The 27,426-nt window shown below is 57.5% G+C and overlaps 2 protein-coding genes across 14 annotated transcripts in view; both read left to right on the top strand.

Annotated features, from left to right (window-relative positions):
* Positions 1-12,848, top strand: part of VAC14 (VAC14 component of PIKFYVE complex) — a 58,795-nt gene extending 45,947 nt beyond the window's left edge. Inside the window, exons 15-19 of the mRNA XM_063410634.1 lie at positions 6,862-7,036; positions 7,770-7,888; positions 8,700-8,779; positions 10,352-10,502; positions 11,973-12,848. Coding sequence (XP_063266704.1) covers positions 6,862-7,036; positions 7,770-7,888; positions 8,700-8,779; positions 10,352-10,502; positions 11,973-12,135 — 688 coding nt within the window. The 3' untranslated portion in view covers positions 12,136-12,848. The remainder of the gene's footprint in view (positions 1-6,861; positions 7,037-7,769; positions 7,889-8,699; positions 8,780-10,351; positions 10,503-11,972) is intronic.
* Positions 12,849-14,647: 1,799 nt separating this feature from the next.
* Positions 14,648-27,345, top strand: MTSS2 (MTSS I-BAR domain containing 2). Of its 13 annotated transcripts, none has more exons than XM_063410619.1 (15): positions 14,648-14,831; positions 18,478-18,539; positions 18,649-18,722; positions 20,482-20,566; positions 20,746-20,837; positions 20,922-20,996; positions 21,252-21,260; positions 21,705-21,862; positions 21,943-22,050; positions 22,127-22,224; positions 22,705-22,912; positions 23,616-23,693; positions 23,910-24,086; positions 24,182-24,347; positions 25,075-27,345. In XM_063410619.1, exons 1-15 carry the CDS (start codon positions 14,763-14,765, stop codon positions 25,845-25,847), a joined length of 2,232 nt encoding a protein of 743 aa, XP_063266689.1. In that variant the 5' UTR covers positions 14,648-14,762; the 3' UTR covers positions 25,848-27,345. The 13 variants fall into 13 exon arrangements, with proteins under 13 accessions (XP_063266689.1, XP_063266697.1, XP_063266691.1 ...); XM_063410627.1 differs by having other exon boundaries at positions 14,649-14,831; positions 22,786-22,912; XM_063410621.1 differs by having other exon boundaries at positions 14,649-14,831; positions 23,619-23,693.
* Positions 27,346-27,426: the final 81 nt, after the last annotated feature.

Genomic DNA, 27,426 nt, shown 5'->3' with positions numbered 1-27,426 from the left:
TGGGAAGGATAAGCAAGGACCGCAGCTCCCATGTCTGTACAAGCTGTGCACGCCCTGAACAGGATCAGCCTCTCCCAGCTCTTGTTGCCACAGCTTTGTACCCACTCCTTTAACCTATTTTATTTGCAGTGATGAGAAATTATAGGGGGAGAAATAAGGCGCTTGTCAGTTTTCTTGAAAATTAGGCCACAGCTGTCAGCCTGAAAGGGAAGCGGACGTCTCGAAGGAAGGATCTGCTGCTGCTCTACAGTTCTCCCCCACTCCCAAGCCAGCCTCTACCCTTCCTCCTCTTCCAAACGGAGCTTGCCTGAAAACATCAGTGCCCGGTGTAAGTGCCTCTCTGGGAACAGGATCTGGAGGGCTCAGTTGAACATGAGTTGTTCCTCTCAGCTGGGGTAGTGGCTGGAGCCGGGCATGTGCCCTAATGCTGCTGCTGGTGCCTCCTGCCTGGGGCTTGAAGCCCCAAGAGCCCAGGGCAAGACTTGCTTTTGCCATCCATTTTGCCATCGGGTGACTGGCAAGTTTAAAAGTTGGAAAATAAGTCCTTTGAGGGGATAATTTCTTTGCTTTCCTGGAGGGTTTGGAAGGCGTGGTTTGCCTGTTTTTCAAGTGAGCCTTTTGTAGATGTTCAGATATTCCTACAGGATTTTGCAAGCTTTGCAGGTCATCAGTGACTCATCAGTGAAGGTGCTCAAGGCCAGGTTGGATGGGGCTCGGAGCAATCTGGTCTAGTGAAAGGGGTCTTTGCCCATGGCAGGGGGGTTGCAGTGAGATAGTTTTTAAGGTCCCTTCCAAGCCAAACCATTCCAGAATTCTATGGACAGGATACCTTTATCTGTAAGTCACTATAAAGTTTCCCCAAGGAAACTCCTGGCACACACCAGCGTGAGCAGTTGGAGGCTGGTGCTGGTTGTCTGTCTAGTGGGATTCATCTTGAAGGAGCTGTCACATTCAGCAGTGTTATGCTAGAAGTTGGGCCATACCTTGGGCTGAGTGGACCATCAGGTTTCCAGATTTAGTTGTCTTTTAGTTTCTGGCCCATTCCAGAGGATGTTACTCTTCCTTCTCCTTGCTACAGCCCTGTTTCCTGTTCCTTTTTGATACAGAGCTGCAGGTATCTCACTGATCATAAAAATGTCCAGAGGTATTGGATATCTGCTTGGAGAACTCAAGGTGATCTCGTTGAAAGGCACTGTTCTCCAGGCATGTCCAAGGTGGGAACAAGGCTGGATTCATCACGAGTTAAGGTGGATGTGCCCAGTTTCAGGCTGGACTGTCAGCTTTAGATGGCAGTGGGGAAGCCATCCTGCCAGCCAGGACAGGAACCTCCCGGTGGCCTGGTGTCCAGGAGGAGCAGAAGCCGTGGGCTGAGGCTCTGCAGGATCAAGATGCTGTTTCACCAGTTGAAGCTGGCCTGAAATACAAATGTCCACTTGTGCTGTGTTCCTCTCAGGCATCCGTCTGGGTTGCTCTGGGGATCCCCAGGGATCCCTGGGGAGTGCCTTACGCTGAGGCAGCCGCAGCCCAGCGCTGAGCTGGCACCACGGCTCCTTCGGCAGTTGTCACACTGACGGCTGCTGCCAAGCAGACGCTCCGTGGGAGGGTTTTCTTGTTTGCAGTGAAACACTCTGCACCTTTCCCTTTTCAAGCGAAGGCATCGCAGGGCTTGTCTCCTCCGGCTTTCTGAGATCTACACATCTCCTTCCCAGAATCCATACATCTCCTCCCGGGATATGCACATCTCTGGTCTGCAGCTTTCACCGAGTTACCCTGGGGAGCTTGATAAGCATTCCAAGAAATCAAAGCTGATGGGGTCCTTCTCTTCCCCAAACCTGCCTCCTGCAGAAGGAGCTCCCCTGCTCCAAAACCTCACAAACCCTTTAAAATCCCTTACATAAAATGCTATGAATTTTGTAAAGCAGGAGCTGCTGGAGTTGCCATGGTTTCCCTTGCCCGGAGGAGCAGCTCTGGAGCCTGGATTCAGGGAAGAGGGGGATTAAAATGGAGGACTGGGATTTTCTTTGCCGATATGGAGGGAAAGGATGGGACAGTGACATCCTCCTGCCTTCCCCACTTGCTCTCTTCTCCTCCTCCCATCCTAATTTTATCTATGCTTCCTCTGCAAATTCCTAAAGGATCTCAGCTGCTGGGCTAGGCTGGGGATGCTGCTTTTCCTGGCAGGAGAATTTCAAGGGGTTGGGGATGGGCAGTGGGTATCACAGAGGTTGTGGATTCCCTGGTTAGGTGTGTTAAGCCAGGGCATCTGCTGGGGAGCCTGGGGTGTGGAGGAAGGGTGGAGGAAAGCCTTTGGGAGGAGAGAGGAAGGGAGCAGAGGAAGAGGAGTGTTGGGAGGAAGTATGGAGGGGCTCTGCCCTCCTCACAGATGTGGAAGTTGTTTTGAGACACATGAGTAGAAAAGTGGAGCAGAACCCCTCAGAGCATCTCTCCCAGGTCTCAGCCAGCTCCTTCCACAGCTCAGGCTCTGTCCCAGTTGCTGGAAGTGGGACGAGACATGATCCTCTCCCTGCTGGGGCCCCGTGTCTATTAGCCCAGAGCTAATAAAGCAAATCACTGTTGCTTAATGAAGAAGCACCTGCTTAATTGAACACAGCGGGATGGTGCTCAGCAGGGCCAGGCAACAGGATGAGACCAGTGTTTCCCCCCAGGCACCCCACAGACACCAGAGGAGGAGATGGTTCTGCATTGAGACTGGATCTCATCTTACTTTTTTTAGATTTTAAGGAAAAACAAATGTTCACCCTCTTCAAGCAAGCATTGATCTGGCCTGAGGCTCCGCCACCCTGTTCCTGCATGGTGGCTTGGGGCAGGGGATGGGGCTGAAGTGGTTAAAGGGACAAGCAGGCAGGATGGGAACTCTGACAGCTCCCTAAAATGATGATGTTTAGATTAGCTGGTTTCCAGGCATCGAGTTGTCAAAGCAAGAGGGCTGGGAGGGATGCCGGGGCTTGTCCTTAATTGGAGATGTGGCTCTAAAGCCACCCCATCTCGCCAACATCCTCTGGGCTCCAGCACACTGCCCTGCAGCAGCTCCCTGCCCCTCTGTAATCCCTGTTCTGCTTGTTCCCATAGCTCATCCCACCCCAGTGACCATTTGCATAATGGGAATTCATTGTGATTGACGTGGCTGTGCTGGCAATTCGGTGGCTGCTACATCAGACTCACAGTGTGATCCCAGGGTGACATGGCCTCACAAATCTTGTGGTGACCTCTGTGGCTCTTCCTTTGGCCAGCCTCGTGTTGTCAAGGAGTCCTTTAGACAAGGGGGTGAGCAGGGTCCTGTGACTGCAGCAGGGGCTGGAGGTGACCTGCTGGGTCCCTTGGGAGGTGTCCCCCATCGTCACGCTGCAGGTGGATGCTGCCTCCCATCTGCCTGCAGCCACATTCCTTGGCTCTATCGGAAAGGCTTGAATAACCCTTTTAATTTAAGGAGTTAAATTTTAATGGCCTGAATACCACATTTCATTATCGCCGTGTGCCTGCACTGCTGGCTGTGTAATACAACCAATATGTACCATGATGCTCTGCAGCTCCTGCCTCCCTGGGGACACTTCTTGCCCTCTTCCTCCATACCAAAAGATCCTTAGGGACTCTCTGGCTCCCCATGGGCAAAGGGATGCACATCACCCACAGGGATGCAGGGAGAGCTCTAGGGAGAGGCATCTTGCTGGAATGATGCTTCAGGGGGATTAGCCAGTTCCTTCCATCATCACATCATGTATATATGGGTATATATATATATTCAAGGGGTGTGTGTATATAGACACACATATTTATAGGATGTATATATCCAGGATATATTTATGTATATATACATATAAGGGGTATGGCTCCCACTCTCTGTCCCCTCTGCCCTGTTCCCTTGCACAGCCACTCCTCCGGCATCTCAGTTGAAGCCACCTGTCTTCTGTTTAGCCTCTGTCCCTGCCTCCTCCCAGGCAGCCTGGCGTTCCCCTCATGCCATCAAAGCCTCCCAGGGAATGGGCTCCTGGGGACCCTCCCAGCCCACCAGCAGCCACCTGGTGCTGGCAGTTGGCCTCAGCTGCTGGCTTCTGTCATGGAGGCCAGCAGCTGCAGGACCAGCCAGTTGTCCCCTCCTTTGGGATCTGCTTTTGGGATATGCCGACCAAGGGACTTCATGGAGGGGAGTTTGAGGTCTCTGCCAGTGCCACAGGAGGATGCTGTGCAGTGGCAGACTCATTCTGTTGGTGGATCCCAGAGAACCTGGGAGCAGCTATAGGGGCTGGTGCCCAAACAGGACAGCATCCCTGTGAGGTGACACACCTTTGAAGCAGAGGGTCAGTCTCTGTCTGCACACAGCTACTTCCCTAACACCCCAACAGTTTCCAGTTCCCCAGTGCCACTGAAAGGAGCGGGGAGAATCCTAACCTTTCCCCACTAATCAAAACCAGTCCTGAAATTAAAAAGCAGCTCACATTCAGCCCCCTGCTCACTGCAAGCACAGTGTTCACTAGCCAAATGGCAGAGCTCCTATTTATGAAAAGGAAGAGCCTTCCTTTTCCATGGAGGACCAGCGGAGGGGGAACCTGAAAGGCATTCTTTTTGTCATGGGGGAGACTTGGGGGTCACTGAATTGCCCTCAGTTCTCCCTGGCACTGTTTTTCTTGCTTAAGCTCTTGCTATGGTCTTCTTGCCTGGAAGTGTAAAACACCGGCTCCGCACTAGCCATGAGCATTGCAGCCAGTCCCAGCTGTACTGGCACACCAACCATTTCACTTGTTGAGGCTAAAACCATCCCAGTGTTTGTCCCTGGAGAACCCATTCCTTTGGGCACATTAAACCATCCCACTTCATGGTTCAAGTGCCCAGCACAGCTGCTGGAGGAAGCTTGGCAAGGATGGGGCATCCAGTTATCCCCCTTTGCTGGAGAAGGCTAGCATGGAGCCACCTTACTCCTGGGCTGGGCTTGGTCCTGCCCAGGCTGGGCTTGCTTTGCTGCAGCTGGCAGTGACTGGATCCTGCCTGCAATGCTGAGCTATTGATTTGCTTTTGGCTCCATCAGGCTGGACTAAAAGCCTCTGCCTTCCCCTTTCCTCCCTCCATGCCTCACTTTCCCACCGCTCTCCCTCCTCCAACCAGCCCGCATCCAAGCAGCGAGAAATCAGGGAAGCGTTTTCATCCCCATGAATGCAGCCGGTTACGTAAGAATAATTGGGATAAATGAGCTTATTTATCACAGCCCGTTCCATTTTAGCGGGGTCCAGGGCGATCGCTGGGTTGGGTTACATAAAATCCCGCACAGAGCATCTCATTGTCCGGCAGCAGCCACGCGGGATGCGGGAGCTGCCGATGGAGAGCAGCCAGGGCTGGGTGAGGAGGGAAGGGATTATTTGGCAGGACGAAGAGGTGGAAAGAAGATGGGGGTTTCTTCCTCCCCGTGTTGAGGAGGGAAGATCTGTTTCTTCATTGTGCTGCTGCGTCCCTAAACCACCAGGCGTTAGGGTATGGTCTTTGGAGTCTTAACTTTAGCCAAATAGTCTTCCTCTGGTGTGTCCTCACAGGAACAGGGGGTGGAAACTCACATCCTTCCTCCTCCTTACCCCAGGAGGTGAAAACGTGACTTTCAGGCAGGGGAGGTTCAGGTGTGCCTTCTACCTCCTGGCTAAACCAGGCAGCTAGTGAACACCTCCCACCCAGCAGCCCAAGCAGTTGCTCCTTGTTTTGCCTCTTAATCCTCTCAGAGATGCCTCCAGGGGGAAATCTGAATCCAGCTAAGATTATCTGGTTTAACTGTGTTTGGTAGAAGCTGGAGGAAAGCAGAGTTGCTCTGGGGCATGCCTTGGTGCCAGGGTTCCCTATCAGCCCATGAGGAAATGTGGTAAGCCAGGGAGCATCCCAGTTTCAGGAGAAGCTGGGATGGTGAGGAGCCAGGTGGGCTTCCCTGTGTCTCTCCAATCCCCACATTTGGGATCTGAGGTGGCACTGGGCAGCATTTCAGGTGTCCTCAGACAAACTGCCCAGGAAGGCAAGAGCCTGGAGAAAAACAGGAAATTCCCAAATCCAAACAAATGTGGAAGAAAAAAAAAACTGGTGGGGTTTTTAGTTTCTGGACTAAAAAATGTTGAAAATCTTGGGAATGCCTCAAGGCTTGTTAAGCAGGACATTCCTGCTGTGACCCAGCCAGGCAGATCAGTGTGGGCCGCAGTGCTGTTTACACTGTTTTGGGGAGAGCACTTCTGGCAGGATATCCAGTGGAGCAGAGAAATCTTCCAGCATCACCAGCTGGATCTCTGCAGCTGCTCATTACTGGATCTCATGGCAGCTGGGGCATGGAGGAGTTCAAAGAGCAGCCTCTGGCTCCAGGGCTGCTGGGTTGCACAGTGCCAAAATTAATTGCTTCTCCCCGCTAGCCACATTCACTGGGATGTTCCCAGTGTCAGTGGGATACTGGTCTGATTGGGCCATCATATGCCATCTGCAGTGGTGCTGTTGCACACTCACTACACTGGTCAGGCTGGAAATGGCACCAAAACCTCTTGAGGGAGGTTGTGGGAAGGCTTGAGGTGGCACGAGCCATAGTAGTGGGTGCCAGCAAGGTCCCAAAGCAGTATGACCAGGGGAATCCAAAGTAATATGACATGGGGCATGTCTTAGCCCAGCTATGGTTTTTTGTTCTTGTCCTGGTGTGAATAACTGCATCCTCCAAATGCAGAGCCTGGTATTGCCCCACAGCATCTCCCTTCTGGTGCCACCACACTCACCCAACTTCTGATGCACCCAGATCTCCTCTCTGGTTCTCTCTGGAGAACTGGACTCACATCAGAGTCTTGATTGTGCTTATTAACCATCCTTCCCCTGGTTTCTCTCTTCTGTGATACACAGGCAGCTTTGTCTACTTCTGAATGCAGAGAACATCTTTCACTCCATGGCAGATATACTGCTTAGGGAGGAGGACCTCAAATTCGCCTCTACCATGGTCCACACCCTCAATACCATCCTGCTGACGTCCTCCGAGCTCTTCCAGCTGAGGAACCAACTAAAGGACCTGAAGACCCCGGTATGGGCAGTTGGAGCAGGCTTAGAGCTGGAGGGACATAATGGGGGTGGTGGGGACCTGGCAGCCACCTGGGAGAGTGTCTTGCTGTTCAGTCCCTGCCTGGTAGGTCTCAGAGTTGGAGCTCAGGCAGCTGCTTTATTCATTTACCCTTCAGGAGCTGAGGATGGGCTTTGAAGATGTGCCCAACTCTGCCCAGCTCTTACTTTTTTCCCTGGAACGGGAATGGGCTTACTGAGCCCTCAAGCAGCTGCTGCCTCCCTCGGTCTGCCCTCTCATTGTCTGTGGTACAGGTGACAGAAGGAGGAGAGTCCCACAGTCCCTCAACTCTCCCTCCCAGGAACGTGCCCACAGGATTTGCTGAGCAGCTGCCGCCAGCACCAGTGACATCCAAGAAAGGAGAGGAGGAAGATTTCTCCTCCTCCTTCTCCTGCTGAAAACCAGTGATCAGGGGTGTCCCCTTGGGTGGGACAGCATTGTCCTCCAGCCCCTCATCCTGTAGTGGGCACAGCAGCCCTGAGGGCCACCTCATGAGGCTGTCACCTCAAAGCCGACCTGGTCTCCGTCTCCTGAGGCTGAGGCTCATGCCAGTGCTGGACTTGGTGGGTCCAGAAATGTGCCTTAGTGTTTTGGTGTCTCTTGCCAGCCTGGCAAGTTGGTGTTGGGTACCTGGGGCTCTCCATGCCATGTCTGTGTTCCCAGTGGTGACCAAACCCCAATGGTTCTCTTTCCCCAGGAAAGCCGTAACCTCTTCTGCTGCCTGTACCGGTCCTGGTGTCACAACCCCGTGACGACCGTGTCCCTCTGCTTCCTTACCCAGAACTATAAGCATGCCTATGACCTCATCCAGAAATTGTATCCTTTGGGGATTTTCTGCCAGGGTGGAGCCTGAGCTGGCCCTTGGTCCCTCTGTGGCAACCAAGGTCACTCCGCAGGCCAGCCCAGCCTCCTGCCTGCAGCCCATCATTACCAGGGCAGGGCAGCCTGTGCTGGGTGTGTGCCAGCTCCCTTCCCCTGGTGTCATCCCTTTCTTTGTGGTGAAAAGAGAGGAAGGCATGCACTGTCTGAGCCTTGACCTTCCCCTGCCTGGGAGGGGAGGCTCCTCAATATCCTCTTCCTCCCAGGAAGATGAAGGTTTTGGCCTCCTGGCCTGGTGAGGAGCAGGCAGTGCCCAGCACGGCACAATCCCTGGTGAGCTCACCATCTGCCTGCAGCAGAATGATTATTTTCATGTGCCAGCAAACTCCAAGCCTCCCTGAGTAGTTTTCCAAACGAAGATGCTCAATAACACGCTCAACTTCCCTTCCCAGTGCACACTGGCATTCCTTCTGGGAGCGCACCATCCCCATGGGCCAGGAGGGTAAAAGCAAGCGTCATCCCTCGAATACTCATCCTGCCTGCTCTCAGCTTTTTGGGCAACCTGCCTTTTCCCCTGTACCTGCCTGCTCATCTGTTTCCCTCCATCATCCTTGGCCACCCTACAGACCTTTCAGCCCTGCCTGTGTGCAAGCCCTGCCTGTTCCCTGCCCGCTCACATCCCACAGGAGCTGCGGGTGCAGGGAGGCTTTGGCAAAGCCGCGGTCCGCACCAGGCATCGCCCGCGCCGGCCATCTGCTGCTGCCCAGCCACCTTTCTCCAAGGTAACCTCCTTAACAGCCACATCCAGCGGGGATCTGGAGGTCACTGTGGATTTCCTCACCGAGGTGGACAAGCTGGTGCAGCTCATCGAGTGCCCCATATTCACGTGTAAGGAGGAAACCCCGGGTGGGGAAGGGGCGGCGCGCGGGGCTCCCCCTCCCCGCGCCTCCATTGCGGGCGGCAGCCGCCGCACGGATAAATAGAGCAGAAGTTATGAGACTTCTTGCCGGGAGGTTTGCCCGGCGCTGGAGCTGCCCGCCGGGAAAAGGGCACGCTGGCAGCACGGGGGGGCGGCGTTGCCCCCCAGATATAGGTTAAAGGAGCGAGAGGCACTGGCATCCAACAAAAGGGATGGGGGAAGGGATGGGGGGAGGGGGCCTGGATGACTCTGAGCTTCCCCATGGGTGCACGAGGAGGGCATCAGGTGGGGGGAACCCTCTGTGCCACCCTTGGATGCACAGGATGGCATTGTGGGTGCTGCTGGGGCCCTTAGCAAGAAAAAAAAGGGGGTTTTTCCTAGAAATGAAGAATTAAGCCCTAAAAAACTAGTTGGTGTTTTCTCCAGGATCCAGCACTGTGGGTCCCCCATTGGGTAATGCAGCAGTGCCTGACCAGGGGCTCAGGGGTGTGACACTGGGAGCCAGGATGGTGGCAGGGAATGTGGTACAGGGTGACCTGTAGCTGTTGGGGGATTTCTCATTATGTCAGATTCCTGCCCCTGGGCTTCTCATTTGAGGGTGTAGCAGGGCACTGAGGTTGTTGGGAAATGTCCTGGAGAGGACTTTGTGGGGCACCTTTATGGTCTGAGGTGATACTGGGGAAAATTTCAGGGAAGAGGTTTAGAGCAGCTAGGCAGTAGAGACCCTCAGTCATGCTTCCTCCTGTAGACCCTATCCCAGGATGATTGTCCCAATGTGTGAGGCACCCACGTGTCTGTGGTAGTTTTGCATGCCCCAAAATTACTCATTGAGGGTTCCCCAGCCCACTCACTGTACTCAACAGATCCCAGGGTAGGGGACAGACGTGTTCCAAATAAGTGGCATCCCTGGTGATGACTCCCTTCACTGGGAGACACCAGAGGTACAAGTGACAACCAGGAGGTGAGATGCTGAGACACAGACCTTGTCCCATCTCCTGGGCTGCCCCTTCAGTTGTATTTAGGGCTCCAGAAGACTCTTCTGCCATGAGCACAGCGAGGGATGGAGCCAGAAGATGGTTTTGCCTCTATTGAGCAGAATTGAGGCCCAGCACAAGTAACCCTCAGAACCAAGTGAAGGGGATTCCTTCTGCTCCAGAGAGTCCCCAGGAGGGTGTCACCTGGCCCTGTGGGTGAGGGTGGGTATTTCTGCTAAATCTGGAGAAGCTGAGGAGCAATCCCATGTTACATGTGTGTTCTCAGGCAGACAGCATGAGCAGCCTTAGGGGTGAGTGGTATCAGGAGTGGCAAACTAGGGAGCCAGTTGCCCCCAGGGGGCTGGTCAAGGAGAGGAATTTCAGGACAGTGTGGGACACCAAGATGGATGGGTTAATGAAAGGGGAGAGGGGTGCCGTCAAATGCCCCTTGGCTGGCAGAGGCTTAGAGCCTCTCCAGGACTATCAGAGGGGGTGGGAGGAACCTGCTATTGCAGCTGGAGATGAAATGCATTTTCCCTGCCTTCCCATCCTCTTGTTCTCTTCCAGATCTCCGCCTGCAGCTGCTGGATGTGAAGAACAACCCCTACCTGATCAAGGCCCTCTATGGCCTGCTGATGCTGCTGCCCCAGAGCAGTGCCTTCCAGCTCCTCTCCCACCGCCTCCAGTGCGTGCCCAACCCAGAGCTCATGCAGACCACGTAAGTGCTGGGGGGACGGACCAGCATCAGCATCGGGGGCTGGATCAGCTGTTCCCCCACAGCTGAGCATCCCTGCCATTCCAGGCTCAGCCCCATGCTCTGCTTTCACCCCCCAGCTCCGTTGCGGCCGTGGCTGCTCCTTGTCCCCATGGCTGGGAGTGTTGGCTCGGGGGGTTTTTTGTGTCTATATTTGGTAACCCTGGGAGGGCTGTGCCTCATCCACAGGCATTTGGCATCCGGGATGGAAAATTTCACTTGTGGGGTCGCTATGGAAACGAGCAGAGCTGGGAAGGAGGTTTATGGAGAAAGACTCCAGCAGCTAGGGGGGGCTCCCAAAGCATCCCCCCTGCAGCCTGGACAGCCTTCACAGCACCCAAAAGGAGCCTGGCACCCTGCTAATGCCTCCGGATGGCTGCTCCATTCCCACTCCTGGCCTTTGGGGATCTGTGAGATGTGCAAGGTCCCTGGGGACCAGCTGAGTTCCTCATGCTCCCTGCCCAGGGGTACTGCCAGTGGGATTTGCTTTCCAACCCTTGGCTAATGACTAGTGGGGGGGCTTGATGATAAAACTGGCTCTGCCTTGGTGAAGCCCTGTGAACAAAAAGAGCCCAAGACGGGCAGGTTTCTGAATTAACCCCCCGCTGCTGTTGTCGCTCCTTGGCTTTTAACTGCTTCCCTGGGATGGCTTTTATCCCTCATGGCCTCCGGCACTGAGCTCCTACCCACAACCCAGCACTGATATTTAATTGGGGGGGCGGAGAGGGGGCTGCGTGTGCTTCCCCCTCCTTTTTTCTCCCCACTAACCCTGGCAGTGGGGGTTTTTCGAGCTGTCAGACGGCCTGAGCATCTGATTAACTCTGACCTACATTCCTTCAAACACCGAAGCCGGCTTTCATAACTGGCCAGTCCCAGCTGCCCCCTCCCCAGGGACATACCAGGGCCACCAGTGCTGCCTGCCATCTTCCTGTGGGCATTCTATGGCTGGTGTCTCATCCTTCCTTGCATGGGGACAGCACAGGGATGAGTGTCCGTGGCTGGAACCCTAGGGAGCCTGTATTTGGAGGCCCCAGCCATGGGTGTTCATCCCTGGGGACTGTCCCTGCTGCCACTGGATGTTTTTTGCTTACTCTAGAAAACAGACATGGAAACTGAGGCACATGGCCCTGGCATCCTTATCTCACTGCTTTTGACTGCAGTGGGTTGGGATAGGGGGGAGTATATGTCAGAGGAATTAAACCTCCTGTATGGGGCCAAGATGCAGATTTCCCTTGTCTCCTCCCTTGTCTTTGGCTCTATCTCATGCCTTTGGAGGAAGAAAATAAGTCTTTGGGGGTATTTTATGAGGTACCATCATGACTAGGATTTGCTGAGCTCAGCTTCTTCAGGACAAGCTTTTGGTGCTGCCAGTGCTGGATGCTCACAGTACCAAACATCCCCTTTGCACCCTCACTCTCTCTTCCCACCCTGCAGGGACAACACCAAGCCCAGCACCACCCTCAAGAGAACAGCAGCCTCCAACATCGACTACACAGAGCTGCTGCAGCACTTTGAGAAGGTCCAAAACAAGCACCTGGAAGCAAGACACCAGCGAGCCGGGCGGGCGGAGCAGCTGGACCGGCGGGTGGTCCTCTGAGCACCCTGCGGCCACCGCGGGTGTGCACAGTTGCTGGGGCAGGGACCAGGGGACACAGACCAGGGAACAGGCACACCAGTTGCTGGCCACCAGAGGATCTGGTGGGTTTAATGGAGATGGGCCAGCGCTCAACACAGGGCTGGTTTTCCCCTCTGCTCTGTCTGTGGATGAGGAGGGACCCTCAGGCTGTGCCCAGCCTCTCCTGTGGGTGCTGGGGGGATGTGGGGAAGGGTTGCTTGAGGAAGGGGCCAGGGTAAAGCACCTCATCTTCTCTTGCAATGGGGCAAGGAAACTCCCCTTTGCTTTGCTAATGCCTTCCCCGTGACAGTCAGCTGAGCGTCCAGCCTGCTGCCAGCAGCACCGGAGGAGGGGAAGGGAAGACGGGAGCAACCCCTGGCCTTCCGCCCTGGAAAACAAGCACACGGGGCTGCCAGCCACCTCTCACCACCCTGACTTCCACCCTCTGGTTCCGGGGCCCTGCTGGAGGTCACCAGAGGCATCTCACTCGGGGAGACACTCCTGTGCCTGACAGCCCCCTCCCTGCATTCACACATCCTCTCTGAGTCCCTGGTGCTTGGCAGGGACAACTGCACTGTTTCAACTCCCAGCTGGCACGAGGGGACACGGGGACCAGTGGACCTAACCCCAGACTCCATTCCTTGTTCCTGCATTAAGCTCCCCATGATAAAATAAACAAGCAATGCAGAACAGCCCATTCCTTGTTGCTGGGCTTCCTGTCATAGTTCCCAAGTGGAGCAAAAAACCCAGCAAGGGCAGGGGATGGCATGGAGCATCTTGCTTGACCCTGTGCCCCGTGCTGGCCCAGCCCTGCCACGTTGGCTCGCCAGCAATCAGGACTTCTCCGCCTGCTCTTCTTCCCAGCAGGAAAAAAAAAAAATCACTGAAATTCTTCCAGGCCACGGTCACGAAACCGCAGCACAGTGACAGGCATTTTCCTGGCCCTGAGCAGCCGCCAGCATTGCCTTCATCCTGTCCTGTGGCACTGAGGGACCCCGGCACGTGCCAGGCTGCTGTGGTTTGGGGGACACCATTGCATCCCCTGCATGTTTCAGGCCCTCGCTTGATCCCAGGAAAAGGGGGACTGGAGGAATTCGTGGAGTTTTTATGGCTTCTGGCCTGTTTACAAGGAAGACTGTCTCTGGCAGTGGGTTCCCCAAACAGCCCCATACCGGCGCTGCTTTGGCCAGGATAAAGACATTCCTGTCATTCCCGGGAAAGGGCTTTCCAGACCCAGTCACGGCGGGTTAATTTTAACAGCCAGCCCTCCAGGATGTGTGAGCAGTGGCTTCTCGAGGCAGCCGGTTTCTCGGGGTGCTGGGGGTTACCCATTGCTGGACCCCTGGGTCATTGTCAGTGTGGGTCGGGCGGGCTCTGCCTCACTCCTGCCGAGCTCATTGCTGCTGAGCAGCCTCTCTGCACTGAGGGACTGAGTTTATGGAGAGAAATTCCAGCCGGCTGCTGGAGTGCTGAGCCGTAATTGTTTCCTTATGGGTGGCTCTTGACCAACACCGTCCAGAGCAGCGTGGGCATCATCAGCATAGGATCAAGACTACTTTTCTGGCAGGAGGGGGAATAGGTGGCTCAGGCTGAAGCCCTTGCCCCAGCTGAGTGTCGTTGCACTGCGAGGGGCAGGGAGGTTTGCTGGGGTTCAGCCTGGCACCCCCAGATCCCAGGAGGCTGGGACTGGGGCCTTGGGATGGCCGTGGGAAGGGTTGTCTGCTGACAGGCCGTGCATTTCCCATGGCCCCATGATAATGGAGTGCACAGACACATTTCAGAGCTGTCGTGTAACTGCTGCAGAGGGACTTCACCCTCCAGCACATCTTCGAGGGTCAGGAAGGCAATGGGGGTCAAACAGCCTTTGGGGAGAGGCAGCATCCCCCCTGCGCCTCCCGAGGTCTGGGACTGCCCCCTGGCATCCCATGGCATTTCCAAGTGCAGTGTCTTCACATACTCCCTGGTGCTCTCCTGCTCCTCACCCAGCACCCCAAGATAATAATCCCTGGGGGTTCCTACCCGCCACGGGAGCAAACCCCAGTGCTGCCCCCACCAGTGCCGCATCTCCAGGTATCCCTCGGGTTTCCCTCCGCTGTAGTCCTGCGTCCACCAGTCCAACCAGTGTTGCTCCCCGATCCCGCGCCAAGAGCATCCCCGAGAGCCACGGGGGCTGCCCCCTCTCCGTCACCCTGCGTGTCCTGCAGGTTGCCCGCAGCGGCTCCCGGAGCACCCCTGGAGCTGACCCGACCGTCCCCCCCGCCGCCCGCAGCCCCCGGCCCGCGGCGGGCGGCGCATGTGCCGCGCAGCGCCCGCCCCGCCCCGCCCCCGCCACCGCCCCGGGCCGAGCTCCCCGCGCCCCGCTCCGCTCCGCTCCGCCGCTGCCAGGGGGCGGCGGGTCCGCGCAGCACCCGCGGAGGGCGACAGGGAGGGAGGGAAGGAGGGAGGCAGGGGGGCGATGCCCCGCCCGGCTCCGCCGCCGCTCCGCCGCTGTGCCCCCCCCGCCGCCGCCGCCGCCCGGGCGCCGCCCGCCCCCCGCCGCCGCTGAGCCTGGCCCGCCGCCGCGGCCTCCCCCGGCGGCGCCGCCCGCCCCGGGCTGCCGCAGCGCCGCGATGGAGACGGCGGAGAAGGAGTGCGGAGCCCTCGGCGGCCTCTTCCAAGCCATCATCAACGACATGAAGGTAGGGGATCCCCCCCGCACCCGGGTTTTGCTGTCGTGACAGCGCTCCCCCCGCACCGTTCCCCCATCGCCCGGCTTCCCCAGGCAGCCCCCGCGCTGCCGCCGCCGGTGCCGCTCTCGCGGTGGGTGCGAGGCTCTGCTGCCCAGCCGCGAGATGGGGATTGACACCCGCATCGGGTATCGGAGCCCGAACATCAGCCTCACAGCGAGCGCCGGGGTCCCGCATCGGCTGTCGGAGCCCGGCGCGGGTTGCCAGAGCCCCACATCCGCCCCTTACTGGGCATGGGAGCTCTGTGTTGGGCATCGGAGCCCTGGAGACCGCAGCCCCCCATCATCTCTATATCCACCGTTGGATACTGGAGCTCCATCCTGGGGATTGCAGCCCCACATGATCCCCAGATCCGTCACTGGCTGTTGGAGCCCCATTCTGGGCGTTGCAGCCCTATATCTGCCCTGTTATCCTTCACTGGGTATCAGAGCACTGTGTTGGGCATCGAGGTCTCACATTGGGTGCCAGAGCCCCACATCAACCCCGTAATGTGCATCGGGGCCCTGCACTGGGCTTTGGAGCCCATACTGGGCATCCTGGCTCCTTATCAGCCCTGTATCCATCCCCAGGTGCCAGAGCCCCTGTCGGGTGACACAGACCAGGCGTCACTGTCCCTCGCCCGCTACCACTGGCCCCACACCGGGCATTGCCACCCATTTCAGGCATCATGTTGTCCCTGCCCCACCCCATGCCCAGCCTGGATTTCTGCTGGACCCCGTGGGGTTGAAACCAGTGGAACAAAAATGTCCCCCAGCTCCTTGATCCCATTTCCTAACCCGGGAAGAGGATATTGCCTCCACCCTCCCTGGGAGCAGGATGGGGCCATGTTTAAAAAATCCTTTTTGTTTGTTTGTTTTCATTTCAAAAAAATAAATTCAAAATGCTGGGGGGCATTATTTCTGAGTAAGGGCTGAGTGGTGAGGAGGGGACCAGCCATGTTCCTTCATCTCGAGGGGCCGAAATTCCCACAGCCAGCTCCAGCGCTGGGGTTTAGTCATTTTTGGGAGGCAAAAGCTCTCTTCCTCCTCCTCCTCCTCCTCCTCCTCCTCTTCCTCTCTTCATGCTGCAGACCCGTCCAGACAATGCTGTCATTGCCAAAGGAGGGGAGGGGGGATAAAAAAAAATAAAAGCTTTTCTGGGAAGATTAACCCCTTCGAGGGGCAGTGGTGGCTCTGCAGCCGGACTGTGCCTCAGGGCTGGGAGAAAAACTCCAGAGAGAAAATCCTAACTCTCCCCAGGGCAGTGGGATCCAGGGCTGGTGGGAAACGAGTGCTGGGATGATCGCCTCCCTCCTCCAAATGCCTTCACTCCAGCCACCCTCTCCTGGCTGGGTCCTACACTCCCATGGGGGAGGTGGGGGCAGTCCCTGCCTCAGTTTCCCCATTCCCCCGCTGAGGCTTCAGAGGGGATAAGCCAGCCCGGAGCTGTCATCTCCCAGTGCCATGCCCAGCACCATCCAGATGCAGTTGGACTGGGAACCCCTCACCCAAGGAAACCGGCTGGATTCAATTTCATTCCATTTGAAGGTGGGAAAAATGAAAGAAAAATGATGAAAAAGAGGGAAAATCCTACCACACTACAGCTGGGGCTCAGCTCGTGCCCTGCACAGCTCCAGCTGAGTGTGACCTGAGGGTGTGCTGTCCCCATTGTCCAGCCATGTGGGTGTCCTGGCACGGGCACTGGGGACAAGTAACTCTGCTTGAAGAACTGCTGGCATTGAAGGGCAGTGATGTGCTTATGGTCCTATGGCTGGGACCCCTGTGCTGGCCACAGGGCAAAGGGACCTTATTTTGGTGGTGGATGGCTTTTTCAGCACCCCTTGGCCTGTGGTGGGGAGAATTTGTTTGTTGGTGACAGTCCCTAAGCTGGCTCCATTCCTGTTACCTCTCCTCTCAGTGTCCCTGAATGACCTTGGCATGTCCTTGTCCCCATTGTCCTCTTCCCCATCCTCCTCATGCCTGGCATCACAGGGGTTTGGGGGCATCACAACCTGCTCCCTTCTGCAGGGGAGCCTCACTTGCCCTGCCCAGGGTGGCCAAGGAAGGTGGCCTGGGGACAATGGCCCAGGAATGGTGGCCCAGCCCTCTGGCAGTGACAGTCCCTGGGGACCAACAACCAGAGGGTCACTGCTACAAGCGGTGTGTGAAGTGGCACCCTCAAACCCTTTCTTTGCTGACTCATGAAGAAATAGGGACTTTTGTGGTCCCAAAAAATAATGCTGGGCTGGTCTCATGCCCCCTCAATGCAAACCTTGTCCCCAAAGCTGCCACCAAGCCATAGTGCCCAAGGGGATGTGTGGTGATGTACATGTCCCAGCCTGGTGGCTGTCCTAGGGGAGTTTACAGACGCCTGTCACTGCTCGGATGATGACACCAGGATAGCACCAGGATTTTGTCACTGGGACAACAGGACCAGGATTGACCTTGCTAGGATGGCAGCACCGGCATGGCTTCACCAGGATGATGACACCAGGACTGGCCCAACTGGGATGGCTTTGCTGGGATAGTAGCACTGGGACCAGCTTCACTGGAACAGCATTGGAATGGCCTTGCCAGGATGGTGGCACCTGGATAGCTTCACTAGAATGATGGCACTGGTACTGGCCATGCAAGGCTGGCACTGGGATGGCCTTGTCAAGACAGCACCAGGATTAACCTCACCAGGACAACGTGGACTGGCCTTGCTGGGATGGTGACACCAGGATGGCCTCACTGTGTGGTGGATCAGGATCAGCCTTGTTGTGATGGCACCAGTATGGCCTTGCTGGGATGGTGCTGCAGCTGGCATTACTGGGAGAGTCCTCACTGGAATGGCACCAGCATGGTCTACTGGGACTGGCTTCACTGGGAAAGCCCAAAGAGAGTCTTGTTGAAACAGTGGCACTGGGACAGCCTCGCTGGGATGGTGGCAGCAGCACAGCCCTGGGATGGCCTTGCTGGAATGGTGGCACTGGGACTACCCTGGGATGACTTCACTGGAATGCCAGGACAACCCTGGAATAGCCTTGTTACAAGGGGCAGTGGGACTGGTCTTGCACAGGTGACCTTGCCAGGATGGCACCAGAGTTGGCCTCATTGGGACAGCACTAGGGTGGCCTCCACCCTAACCTGTGCCCTGTCCCTGTCCCCACACAGCTGCCCCATTCATGGCTTTGGGGACCCCGACCTCCCCTCCTGCCCTGTCGGTCTTTGGGCTCAGGGGAGGTGAGGACTGGGGCTCCCATCTGTGGGGCTGGAGCTCTCCATGATGGTGCTTTGGGGGGAAGCTGCGGGTGCTGGGGGTGTCTCCTCTACTGCTAGCCAGAGTCTTAAAGATTTTTCATTTCATGCCCTCAAATTTCCAAACCTATAACCTACCTTGACCCCCATGAGGAAGAGATCACTCAAAATCCTGAGGTCTCCGTGGTCTCTAAGTTTGGGTGGCCAGACTGGAAAGGGAAAAAAGCAGGAGGGAAAAGAGTTGTGCTCAGCCTCTATTAGCCATCAGAGAAGCTATTGAGCTGTCTCTCTGCACTAGTGAAGAGGGGCCCTGCCCTGGCTGGAGAAGCAAGCAGGGGATGAGGGGCCCTGTCTCTCACCGTCACCTCTCCTTCTTGCAGAGCTCCTACCCCATATGGGAGGATTTCAACTCGAAGGCCACCAAGCTGCACTCCCAGCTCAGGTGAGTGACCACAGAGGCAGTGGGACATGGGGGACCCCCTTCTTCCTTGGCACATCCTGGTGTGTCCCACACTCACTGAGTGTGTCCCTCCCTGCTCTCTCTGCCTCAGGACCACGGTGCTGGCCGCAGTTGCCTTCCTGGATGCCTTCCAGAAAGTGGCCGACATGGCCACCAACACCCGAGGTAGGGTCCTCTCTCCTGGGGGTGGGTGTCCCCAGGCTTGTCTGGGCAGGGGGACAGGTGCTGAGTGTCCCCTGTGGGATGTCCCCTGCCCACATTTCTGGGGTGGACTTCAAGCAGCAGCTTCACCATCCCCAGAGAGATGTCCAACCTGTTCCCACACATAGCTGGATCATTCCCTGGGAAGCAGCATTGGAAAGATGGAGTGGGCAGGGGGAAGGAGGAGGGCACCCATGTGAGTGCTACTCCTCACCACCAGTGGGTGCTTAGCCACATTTTCCAGTGGGGCTGGGACATTCAGGGTGGTTCAGCCCCACACTGTGGTCTCCTGCACCCATCTCTCTCCCTGGGATGCACAATCCACCTTCCTTGTCCCTGGCACCCACCTGGGAAGTTCTCAGGGGGGTCCTGGCTGCTCCAGGGGTCTCCAGGAGAGGGGAATTAGCTGGAGAGGAATCCAGGAATCCAAGCTCGCCTGTTTTGGGGAGAAACCCCACCTCACCAGAGAGGTGACTGAAGAGCCAAGGCTGCACGTGGGGTCCCCCATACTGTTGGGGAGTGAGGGGAAGGATCCCCAGACCCTCTCCGGGTGCCCGCTGGCAGCGAGGAGCCACTTCCCACCGCTTGGCTTCTGCCAAGCAGATGGTCCCGGGCTGGTTTGCAGACTGGCGGCATCCAGGCCATCTGGAGCCACGCGAGGAGGAGGAGGAGGAGGAGGCAGCAGCTTGAGCCAGGATCAGCTTTGCCTCCAAACCCACTAGCCCACTGCACCAAGGGGATTAGGGCTCCCCCAGCTCTCTGCCAGCCCAGGCAGCCAAAGCAAGGAGGAGGCACAGGCGCAATGCTGGGGACAGCTGGGGACCAGCACCACAGGAGTCGGTGTCACCCTGTAGTGCTGCTGTACCTGCAGGGCTTCTTGGGAGGGTGGGAGGCAGAGCAGCGCTGTGGGGAAACTGAGGCACTGGGTGGGGGCTGGCTGCTGGCCTTGCACACAGTGCATGAGAATCGGATTAGAAGCAGCAGGAGCTGGGATAAGAGCATTAGGAGCTGGATTAGGAGACTACCCCAGTGCAGGGAAGGCCCTGGCCCATGGGTTCCCTATTTTCATAGCACTGGGGGACTGAATGTCATCCAAAACCCCTGCAAAAGGGGGGGAGGTGTTTTTGGAGGGTTTTTTAGGGGAGAGAAAGGCCGAATGTCACTCCTTAGTTTGCACCCAAGGATTTTTGATTGCCATTTTTCCTGGGATTTGCCAGCAGCACTGCCACCATGTGGCCATCCTTAGGCTTCAGCGTTAACAGCGGTTTCACCTAAAAAGGATGCTCCTGCTATCTGCTGCTCGCAAATATCCCCCCCGAGGAGTTTGGATTCCCTTTTTATCCACTCGAGATTGTGCGTGGAGGTGTGGAACAGAGCTGACTGCCTGGAACTAAGCCAGAGTACCTCATCCTTTCCCTCCCCTGGCCCCCCAGTGCCAAATTTAAGACAAACCAGAAAAAAAAAATGGGAGCGGGTTCTAATTTCAAAGCCTCCAGAAGAGATATTTAGTGTTTCATGTATTAGTTAGTGGGTGATGATTTATTCGTGGATTTATCGTGGGAAAAAAACAAGCCACCCCCTGCATAAAGTGTCCCCAATGTCCAGTGCAAACCAGCGCTGCTCGTCCCTGTCACAAGCCACCCTGCTCCCACTGCACAAACTGGGCTGGGGCTGCTGTGGGGGTGTCCCTGCCCCTTGTCAGTGGCGCTTTGCTCCCCTCCAGGTGCCACAAGGGACATTGGCTCGGCGCTGACCCGGATGTGCATGCGGCACCGCAGCATCGAGGCCAAGCTCCGGCAGTTCACCAAGTAAGCAGGACCGGGATCAGCTTTGCTCCAAACCTGCAGGCGTTGGTGACACGGCCTGGGCAGGCTCATCCTTTGCTGAAGAAGGGGATGCTGGATGTTGGCTGGGCATGGGATGGGGGAATGGCTCCCCCCTGGCTCTGGCGCTCCCCACACTCTCTGCTTCTCTCTCCCTGCTCCAGCGCCCTCATGGAGAGCCTGATAAACCCTTTGCAGGACAGGATTGAGGACTGGAAGAAAACTGCCAACCAGCTGGACAAGGACCATGCGAAAGGTACGAGGGAGACGGGATGGATCCGTGCGGGGCGGCTGGGCTGCTGGGCGGGGCTCCCCTCTGACAGCACTTCTGCACCCCCAGAGTACAAGCGAGCACGCCATGAGATCAAGAAAAAGTCCTCTGACACCCTCAAGCTCCAGAAAAAGGCTCGCAAAGGTGAGAGGGGGTCTCCTGGGGGGTGCCCCCACCAGCCCCTCCGCAGCACCCCTAGCCAGGGCCGGTATCCCGGCTGTGGCACTGCCAACTGGGGGGTGGGCACTAGGGGGGTCCTGCTGCCCCCCGTAGAAAGGGAGGTGCGGGCACGGCCCCAGGGTGGTGGGGAGGCGGGGCACGCGCCCCAGCCTTTGGCCTCTTTTCACACGTTTTCTCTGTCTCCTTCTCTCTTCCCTCCCCTCCACATCCTTCCTGTAGAGCTACTTGGTAAGTGAACTGCTGCCCCCCACCACCGGCCCCCTCTCTGCTTCCTCATCTTCTCCCCCAGTCTCCCCAGCCTCTGTCTGTCTGTCCGTCCATCCGCTCCCTGTTCCCACCCTCACCCTGCTTTTAGCTTAGCTTAGCCTGCACCCCATATCCTGAGGCGATGCCAGCCCCCCCGTGTGGCAGCCCAAGGGATCCTCTGGTCCCGGGTGCCAGGGATGGGGATGGGGTGGCAGAGGAGCCCCCTGCCCAGGGCTGCTGTGGGGTGAGGGTGCTCCTGGGCCTTCCAGGAATATGGGCACAGTGGGAGACCTATGGTATCTGCCGGAATGTGAGGATGGGGTGATGTCCCCAAGCTGGGGGAATGGCCTTGGCTTGGCAGTGGCACCGCCAGCAGACTGGGAGGGTGCCAGGAGAGCCCAGCGCTGACAGTGCCCCATGTCACAGGGAAGGGGGACCTGCAGCCCCAGCTGGACAATGCCCTGCAGGATGTCAATGACATGTACCTGCTGCTGGAGGAGACGGAGAAGCAGGCGGTCCGCAAAGCGCTCATCGAGGAGCGGGGCCGCTTCTGCACCTTCATCACCTTCCTGCAGCCCGTGGTGGTGAGTGTTGGGGGCTGGGAGGGTCAGGGGTTGCTGCTTCTGCCCAGTGGGTGCTGATGCTCTCTCCTGTGTGTCCTCAGAACGGGGAGCTCACCATGCTGGGCGAGATCACCCACCTGCAGGGCATCATCGAGGACCTGGTGGTGCTCACCGCTGAGCCCCACAAGTTGCCCCCCGCCAGTGAGCAGGTCAGTAGGGGCGAGCCAGGGGTCAAGGGAGCAGGGGAGCATCTTTAGGAGGACTTAGACCCAATCTTTCCTGCAGGTGATCAAGGACCTGAAGGGCTCTGACTACAGCTGGTCCTACCAGACGCCACCGTCCTCGCCCAGCAGCTCCAGCTCCCGCAAGTCCAGCATGTGCAGGTATGGTGAGGTGGGCTCCACACCCAACCACAGCCAGGAAATCCAGACCTCTTCGTTAACCTCAGTGGGTTAATGATGCTTACGGCCTTTGGGGATGCTCACAAGGTGCATGTCCACCTTCTCATGTCCACATGGGCAAGTGGCTCCCATTAATATGAAGGAATTGGTCTTGGTGCACTGGGCAGGGCTGGTGGACCTGTGGGGCAGGATGGGGGCCTGGGGTCGATGTGTGCTGTGCATGAGTGTCTGGGGGCAAGCATACCACCTCTGTCCTGTCCCCAGCCTGTTCCCTGCCACAGGGCCACCCCTGGCGTCAAAGGGACTACCCCAGGAGGACTCCGTGCCTCAGTTTCCCTAGGTTGGGATGTGTGGCAGGCTGCTGGCCATCCTGCCACCTCCGAACCTCTGTCTTAAACTGTCTTTTCCTTCCTTTGTCCTCCCCACCGGCGTGTCCCCGTCCCCCCGGCGCCCCCCCAGCAGCGTTAGCAGTGCCAAGGGTGGCATGGCGTGGCCCGGCGGGGCTCAGACCTGCTCACCCAGTTCCACCTATCGCTACCGCAGCCTGGCACAGCCCCCTGCCGCCGCCACCCGCCTCTCCAGCGTCTCCTCCCACGACTCCGGCTTCATCTCCCAGGACGCCGCTTACTCCAAACCGCCTTCCCCCATGCCCTCGGACATCACCAGCCAGGTACAGGGAGGGTGGGCCCTGCTGCCGACTTCCGTGCCTCAGTTTCTTCTTCCGTAGAATGGGTGGGTGGTGCTGGGTGCACCACAAGGGCCCGGTGCAGAGGTGATGACACCCACCCTCAGTATTTCCATCTGTGTTGGCATCACGGGAAAAAAATACTGGGAATATGGTGTCTGCCATACCTGGGGGCATCCTGGGCCGCACGACAGAGAAACCCCATCCCTGAATTCCGCCAGGGATGGGGCACAGGGTGTTTCCCCATCACCGCAGCCCCATAATACCCAGTTTGTGCCAGTCACCCACCAGGCAGCATGGAGCAAAGCTTCCCCTTCATGCTGCACCATCCCCAGTGCCAAGGATGCTCCAGGATCCCCAGGGAATTGCCATTCCCACCTGTCCACACTAACCTGGCATCACCAACCCAGCAAGGTCCCCACTCCCCAAAATACCTGTTGGCTTTGCTCGGCTTGGGGTGAGAATGGGGAAGGGTTGGGGCAGTGCATCATCCTAATTCTTGACCGACCCCACTGCCGAGGTCACATCCTGCTTGCCATCCTGCATCCAGCGCCAGAGGGGAGGAGGGCTGGGGGCCTTGCTCATCCAGGGGAGCTGTGGGTGCTGCTCTAACTGGGATCATGGCTCTGGCTTTGCTTGCTAACTGCCTCTTCTCTCACCTTCTGGCTCTCGGCTCGTCACGGCACAGCAGAAGTCCTCCAGCTCGGCGTCCTCAGAGGCATCCGAAACCTGCCAGTCAGTTAGCGAGTGCAGCTCCCCCACCTCGGTTAGTCCTTGCCATCCCATCAGGGTTGCATTTCACACGTTTCCCCCCTCACTTCATGGGGTTCAGCCCCCAGACCCTCCCCTCCATTCCTGCATGGGGCAGGGCATCCTGAGCAGCACCCATGGCTCGAAACGGGGAACGTCAGCTTGAGACCCCTCCTGCCACACTCACAGTTCCAGTGTCACCAGCATGAACCGCATGCCTTGCCCGTTGCAGGACTGGTCCAAGGCCAGCCCCTATGACCAGCCAGTGGTCCCCACCCTGCAGCGGCGCAAGGACCGTGTGGAGCACCTGCGGGAGGCCGAGATGGGCTCTCCTGCTGGGGGGTACCCAGGCGTCGGTGCTGAGGATGCTCCCAGGCCCCGGATGTCACCGGCTACAATTGCCGCCAAGGTACCGGCTGCAGCAGGGAGGGCGCAGAGGTGGGGGGCTCCTGGGGACTCCCAGAGGAGGAACCAGGGTGCTGATAGTGCCCCTTGCCCCAGCAGCATGGGGAGGAGGTGTCCCCTGCCGCCAGTGACCTGGCCATGGTCTTGACCCGTGGGCTGAGCTTGGAGCACCAGAAGAGCAGCCGGGACTCGCTGCAGTACTCCAGTGGCTACAGCACGCAGACCACCACCCCCTCCTGCTCTGAGGACACCATCCCTTCCCAAGGTACTGGCACAGGGGGTACCTGGGACCACCTGAAATGGCACTTAGAGTGGGAAGGTGTACAGCACAAATTTTGGTGGTCCTGAGGCACATTTGTGTGCTCTGGGTGTCATAGCATTGGGCTGTGCTCGTACTGTGTAGGGGCTGGTGGGGTACCACAAATAATCACAGCTTTTCATGGTTATTTGGGTGTTAGCTGGGACTCAGTGGGTGCAGTTGTGCCAGGAAGTGCTGTAACAGGTTATGGTTTGTGGTGATGTGTTGATGTGTCTGTGTGCAGAGGTTGAGTACAGGTGGAGATTGTGGCAGAGGGTAGGTGATGGCAACAGAGACGGTAGTTGGAGATGAAGTAACCACGTCTGTCGTGATGTTGGTGTGATGATGGCTGAGCCAGTTATGAGCACGTGGTGGTGACAGTGGAGGTTGGCTGTGATCGTGTTGTGATGGCCGTGGCTGAGGTGGTTGTGATGGTGACAGTTGGGTTTGGTTGCGATTTCAGTGTGATGGTTGGGGTGATTGAGGTTTCGTTCCAGTGGTGGTGTTTGGTTTTGATGGTGAGCAAGTTGTGCCACCAATGACTGGGACAGTAGTGGTTGTGTGACGATCATGGCACTTGAATTTGGTTGCTGTTGTGCTGTGATGGAGGTGGCTGGGGCTGGCTTTGGTGGCATGGTTGGGCTTGGCCCCCGCTGCCTCTCCATCCACACTGATGGTGCTGCTCCCTCCCCAGGCTCCGACTACGACTGCTACTCAGTGAACGGTGACGTGGAGTGTGACCCCCAGAGTGATTTCGACAAGTCCTCCACCATCCCACGCAACAGCAACATCGCCCAGAACTACCGGCGGATGATCCAGACCAAGCGTCCTGCCTCCACCGCTGGGCTGCCCACCGGCACCAACCTACCGGCCGGCACCACCCCGGGGGTGGCCACCATCCGCCGCACGCCCTCCACCAAGCCCTCGGTCCGCCGTACGCTCTCCAACGCTGGCCCCATCCCCATCCGACCCCCCATCGTCCCTGTGAAGACCCCCACGGTGCCCGACTCGCCCGGCTACGCTGGCCCCACGCGGGTGGGCAGTGAGGAGTGCGTCTTCTACGCCGACGATGCCTCTCCGAACCCCCTGGATTTTGCCAAAGCTTCGCCCAAGCGGCTGAGCCTTCCCAACACTGCCTGGGGTGGCGGTGCCATGGAGATCTCTGTCTACCCCGGGGCCGGCCAGCACCTCTCCGCTGAGGAAGAGGAGGACCAACAGCTGGCTGCCAACCGGCACAGTTTGGTGGAGAAGATTGGGGAGCTGGTGGCCGGCGCCCACGCCCTGGGGGAAGGCCAGTTCCCCTTCCCCACCGCCCTCGTGGGCTCCGGCCCCAGCGAGGAGACCCCCGCGCCGCCCCCCGCGGCCTCCATGGACCCCCCGGCCGAAGACATGCTGGTGGCCATCCGGCGCGGGGTGCGCCTGCGCAGGACCGTCACCAACGACAGGTCGGCCCCGCGGATATCGTGATGAGCCCCGGCCCGCGGGGACGCGCCCGCCGGGGCCAATGGACCCCCGGGGCAACGGCTGCCCCGCCCTGGGACCCCCACCCGCCGGCACCCGCTGCCCTGTCCCTCCCCGGTGCCCCCTGCTTCCTGCCCCTCTGTCTCCTCCTGCTCTGCCCTCTCCCTACATCCCTCCTTCACTTGCTCTCTTTGGCCCTCTTTCTGCTCTTTTTCACATTTTCTCCTCTTCTTTTTCCTATTTTTTCTGCTTTTTTCTTTTGTTCTTCTTATATCTCTTTTCCTTCTCTTTTTTTATTTTCTTTGTTTTCCCATTTTTCTTCTTTTCCTCTTCTTGTCCTCTTTTCTTTCTTTTTACCTCCTCTTCTTTTCCTTACTCTTTTTCTTCTCCCTTCTGTTTTCCTCTTTTTTTTTCCTTTCCTCTTTTTCACCTCTTTCCCTTTGTTTCTCTTTTCCCTTTCCCCTCTCGCTCTCCCTCTCTGTTTTCTTCCCCCGGGCGCAGGCGGGTGGCCCCAGCCGCAGCAGGAGAGGAGGTGCCAGCAGGGCTGTGGCAGCCACGGAGCACCAGGAGCACCAGGAGTGGGGGGCCCTGGTCCCATTCCCCCCAGCTGCCTGCTTGGGGCCAGCACAGCTCAGCCTCCTGCCAGGGGGCAGAAGCAATGGGCAGTGGGTGCAGGGGGGGAAGAAGAAATGGGGGACATGTGAGAGGGTGGGGGGGCTGGGGGTACAGGCACTGCAATCCCGTCTGTCTTGGGGGGACACCAGGGTGCAGGGACTGAGGATTCTGAACCTCCACTTTGCCCCCCCTCACAAGGATCACTCGGGACCCCCTGCAAACCCCCTCACTGTCCCTCAGCACCCACAGGCCCTGTGCAGGGTCTGCTCCGAGGTGGGTCCAGGCACAGGAGGTTTGACTCAGAGCCCCAAGCAAAGCAGCTGATTTCTGCCGGCGGCTGGAGGAAAGCACAACCCCGCGGCCCCCCGCTGTACATAGCCCCTGCCACCCTGCTGTCTGTTGCATCGCAGCCCCCCAGCCCTCCCTCTTAGGAATAACAATTTAGTTCTCCCCCTTTCCCCTTCTCCTGCCCAGAACCGCTGAGGCCAAGTGACAAATGTTTGGGTTTGAGGGAGGGGGTCTCTTATTTTGTACAGAAAACAAAAATTCTTTGGAAAAGAAAAAAACCTGACCTGTCTTTCGACTGAAGTAACTTTTCTGGTGCTGTTGTTAACTTGGTCCTTATTCTTTTCTTTTTTTTTTAATTTATTTTTCCCCCTCGTGTTCCTGCCTCTGCCTCCGCTCCCCCTCTCCCTGTCCCTCTGCCACGTTTCTTTCTCTTTCTTTCATTCCGTCTTTTTTTTTTTTTTTTTCTTTTTCTTTTTTTTTCCCTTTTTTTTTTCTGGTGGTAATTCCCCTTCCCCCTCCCCTGTTTTCCATAGTCACTGCTACAAGTAACGAATGCACTGTGAAGATTCCAGTATTAATAAAGGTTGTACTGTAATTAATAGCCTTGCCTGCACTCCTGTGGATGTTCTGGTTCTCTGGGCTCACCCCAGTAATGGGGAAGAGGTGGGAAGGTACCATTACC

Source organism: Prinia subflava, chromosome 13 (genome assembly GCF_021018805.1).
Source record: "Prinia subflava isolate CZ2003 ecotype Zambia chromosome 13, Cam_Psub_1.2, whole genome shotgun sequence".
In the NCBI taxonomy this organism is placed as follows: domain Eukaryota; kingdom Metazoa; phylum Chordata; class Aves; order Passeriformes; family Cisticolidae; genus Prinia; species Prinia subflava.
Note: the sequence above shows the minus strand (reverse complement) of the source record. Positions and strands in the feature narration are given on the sequence as shown.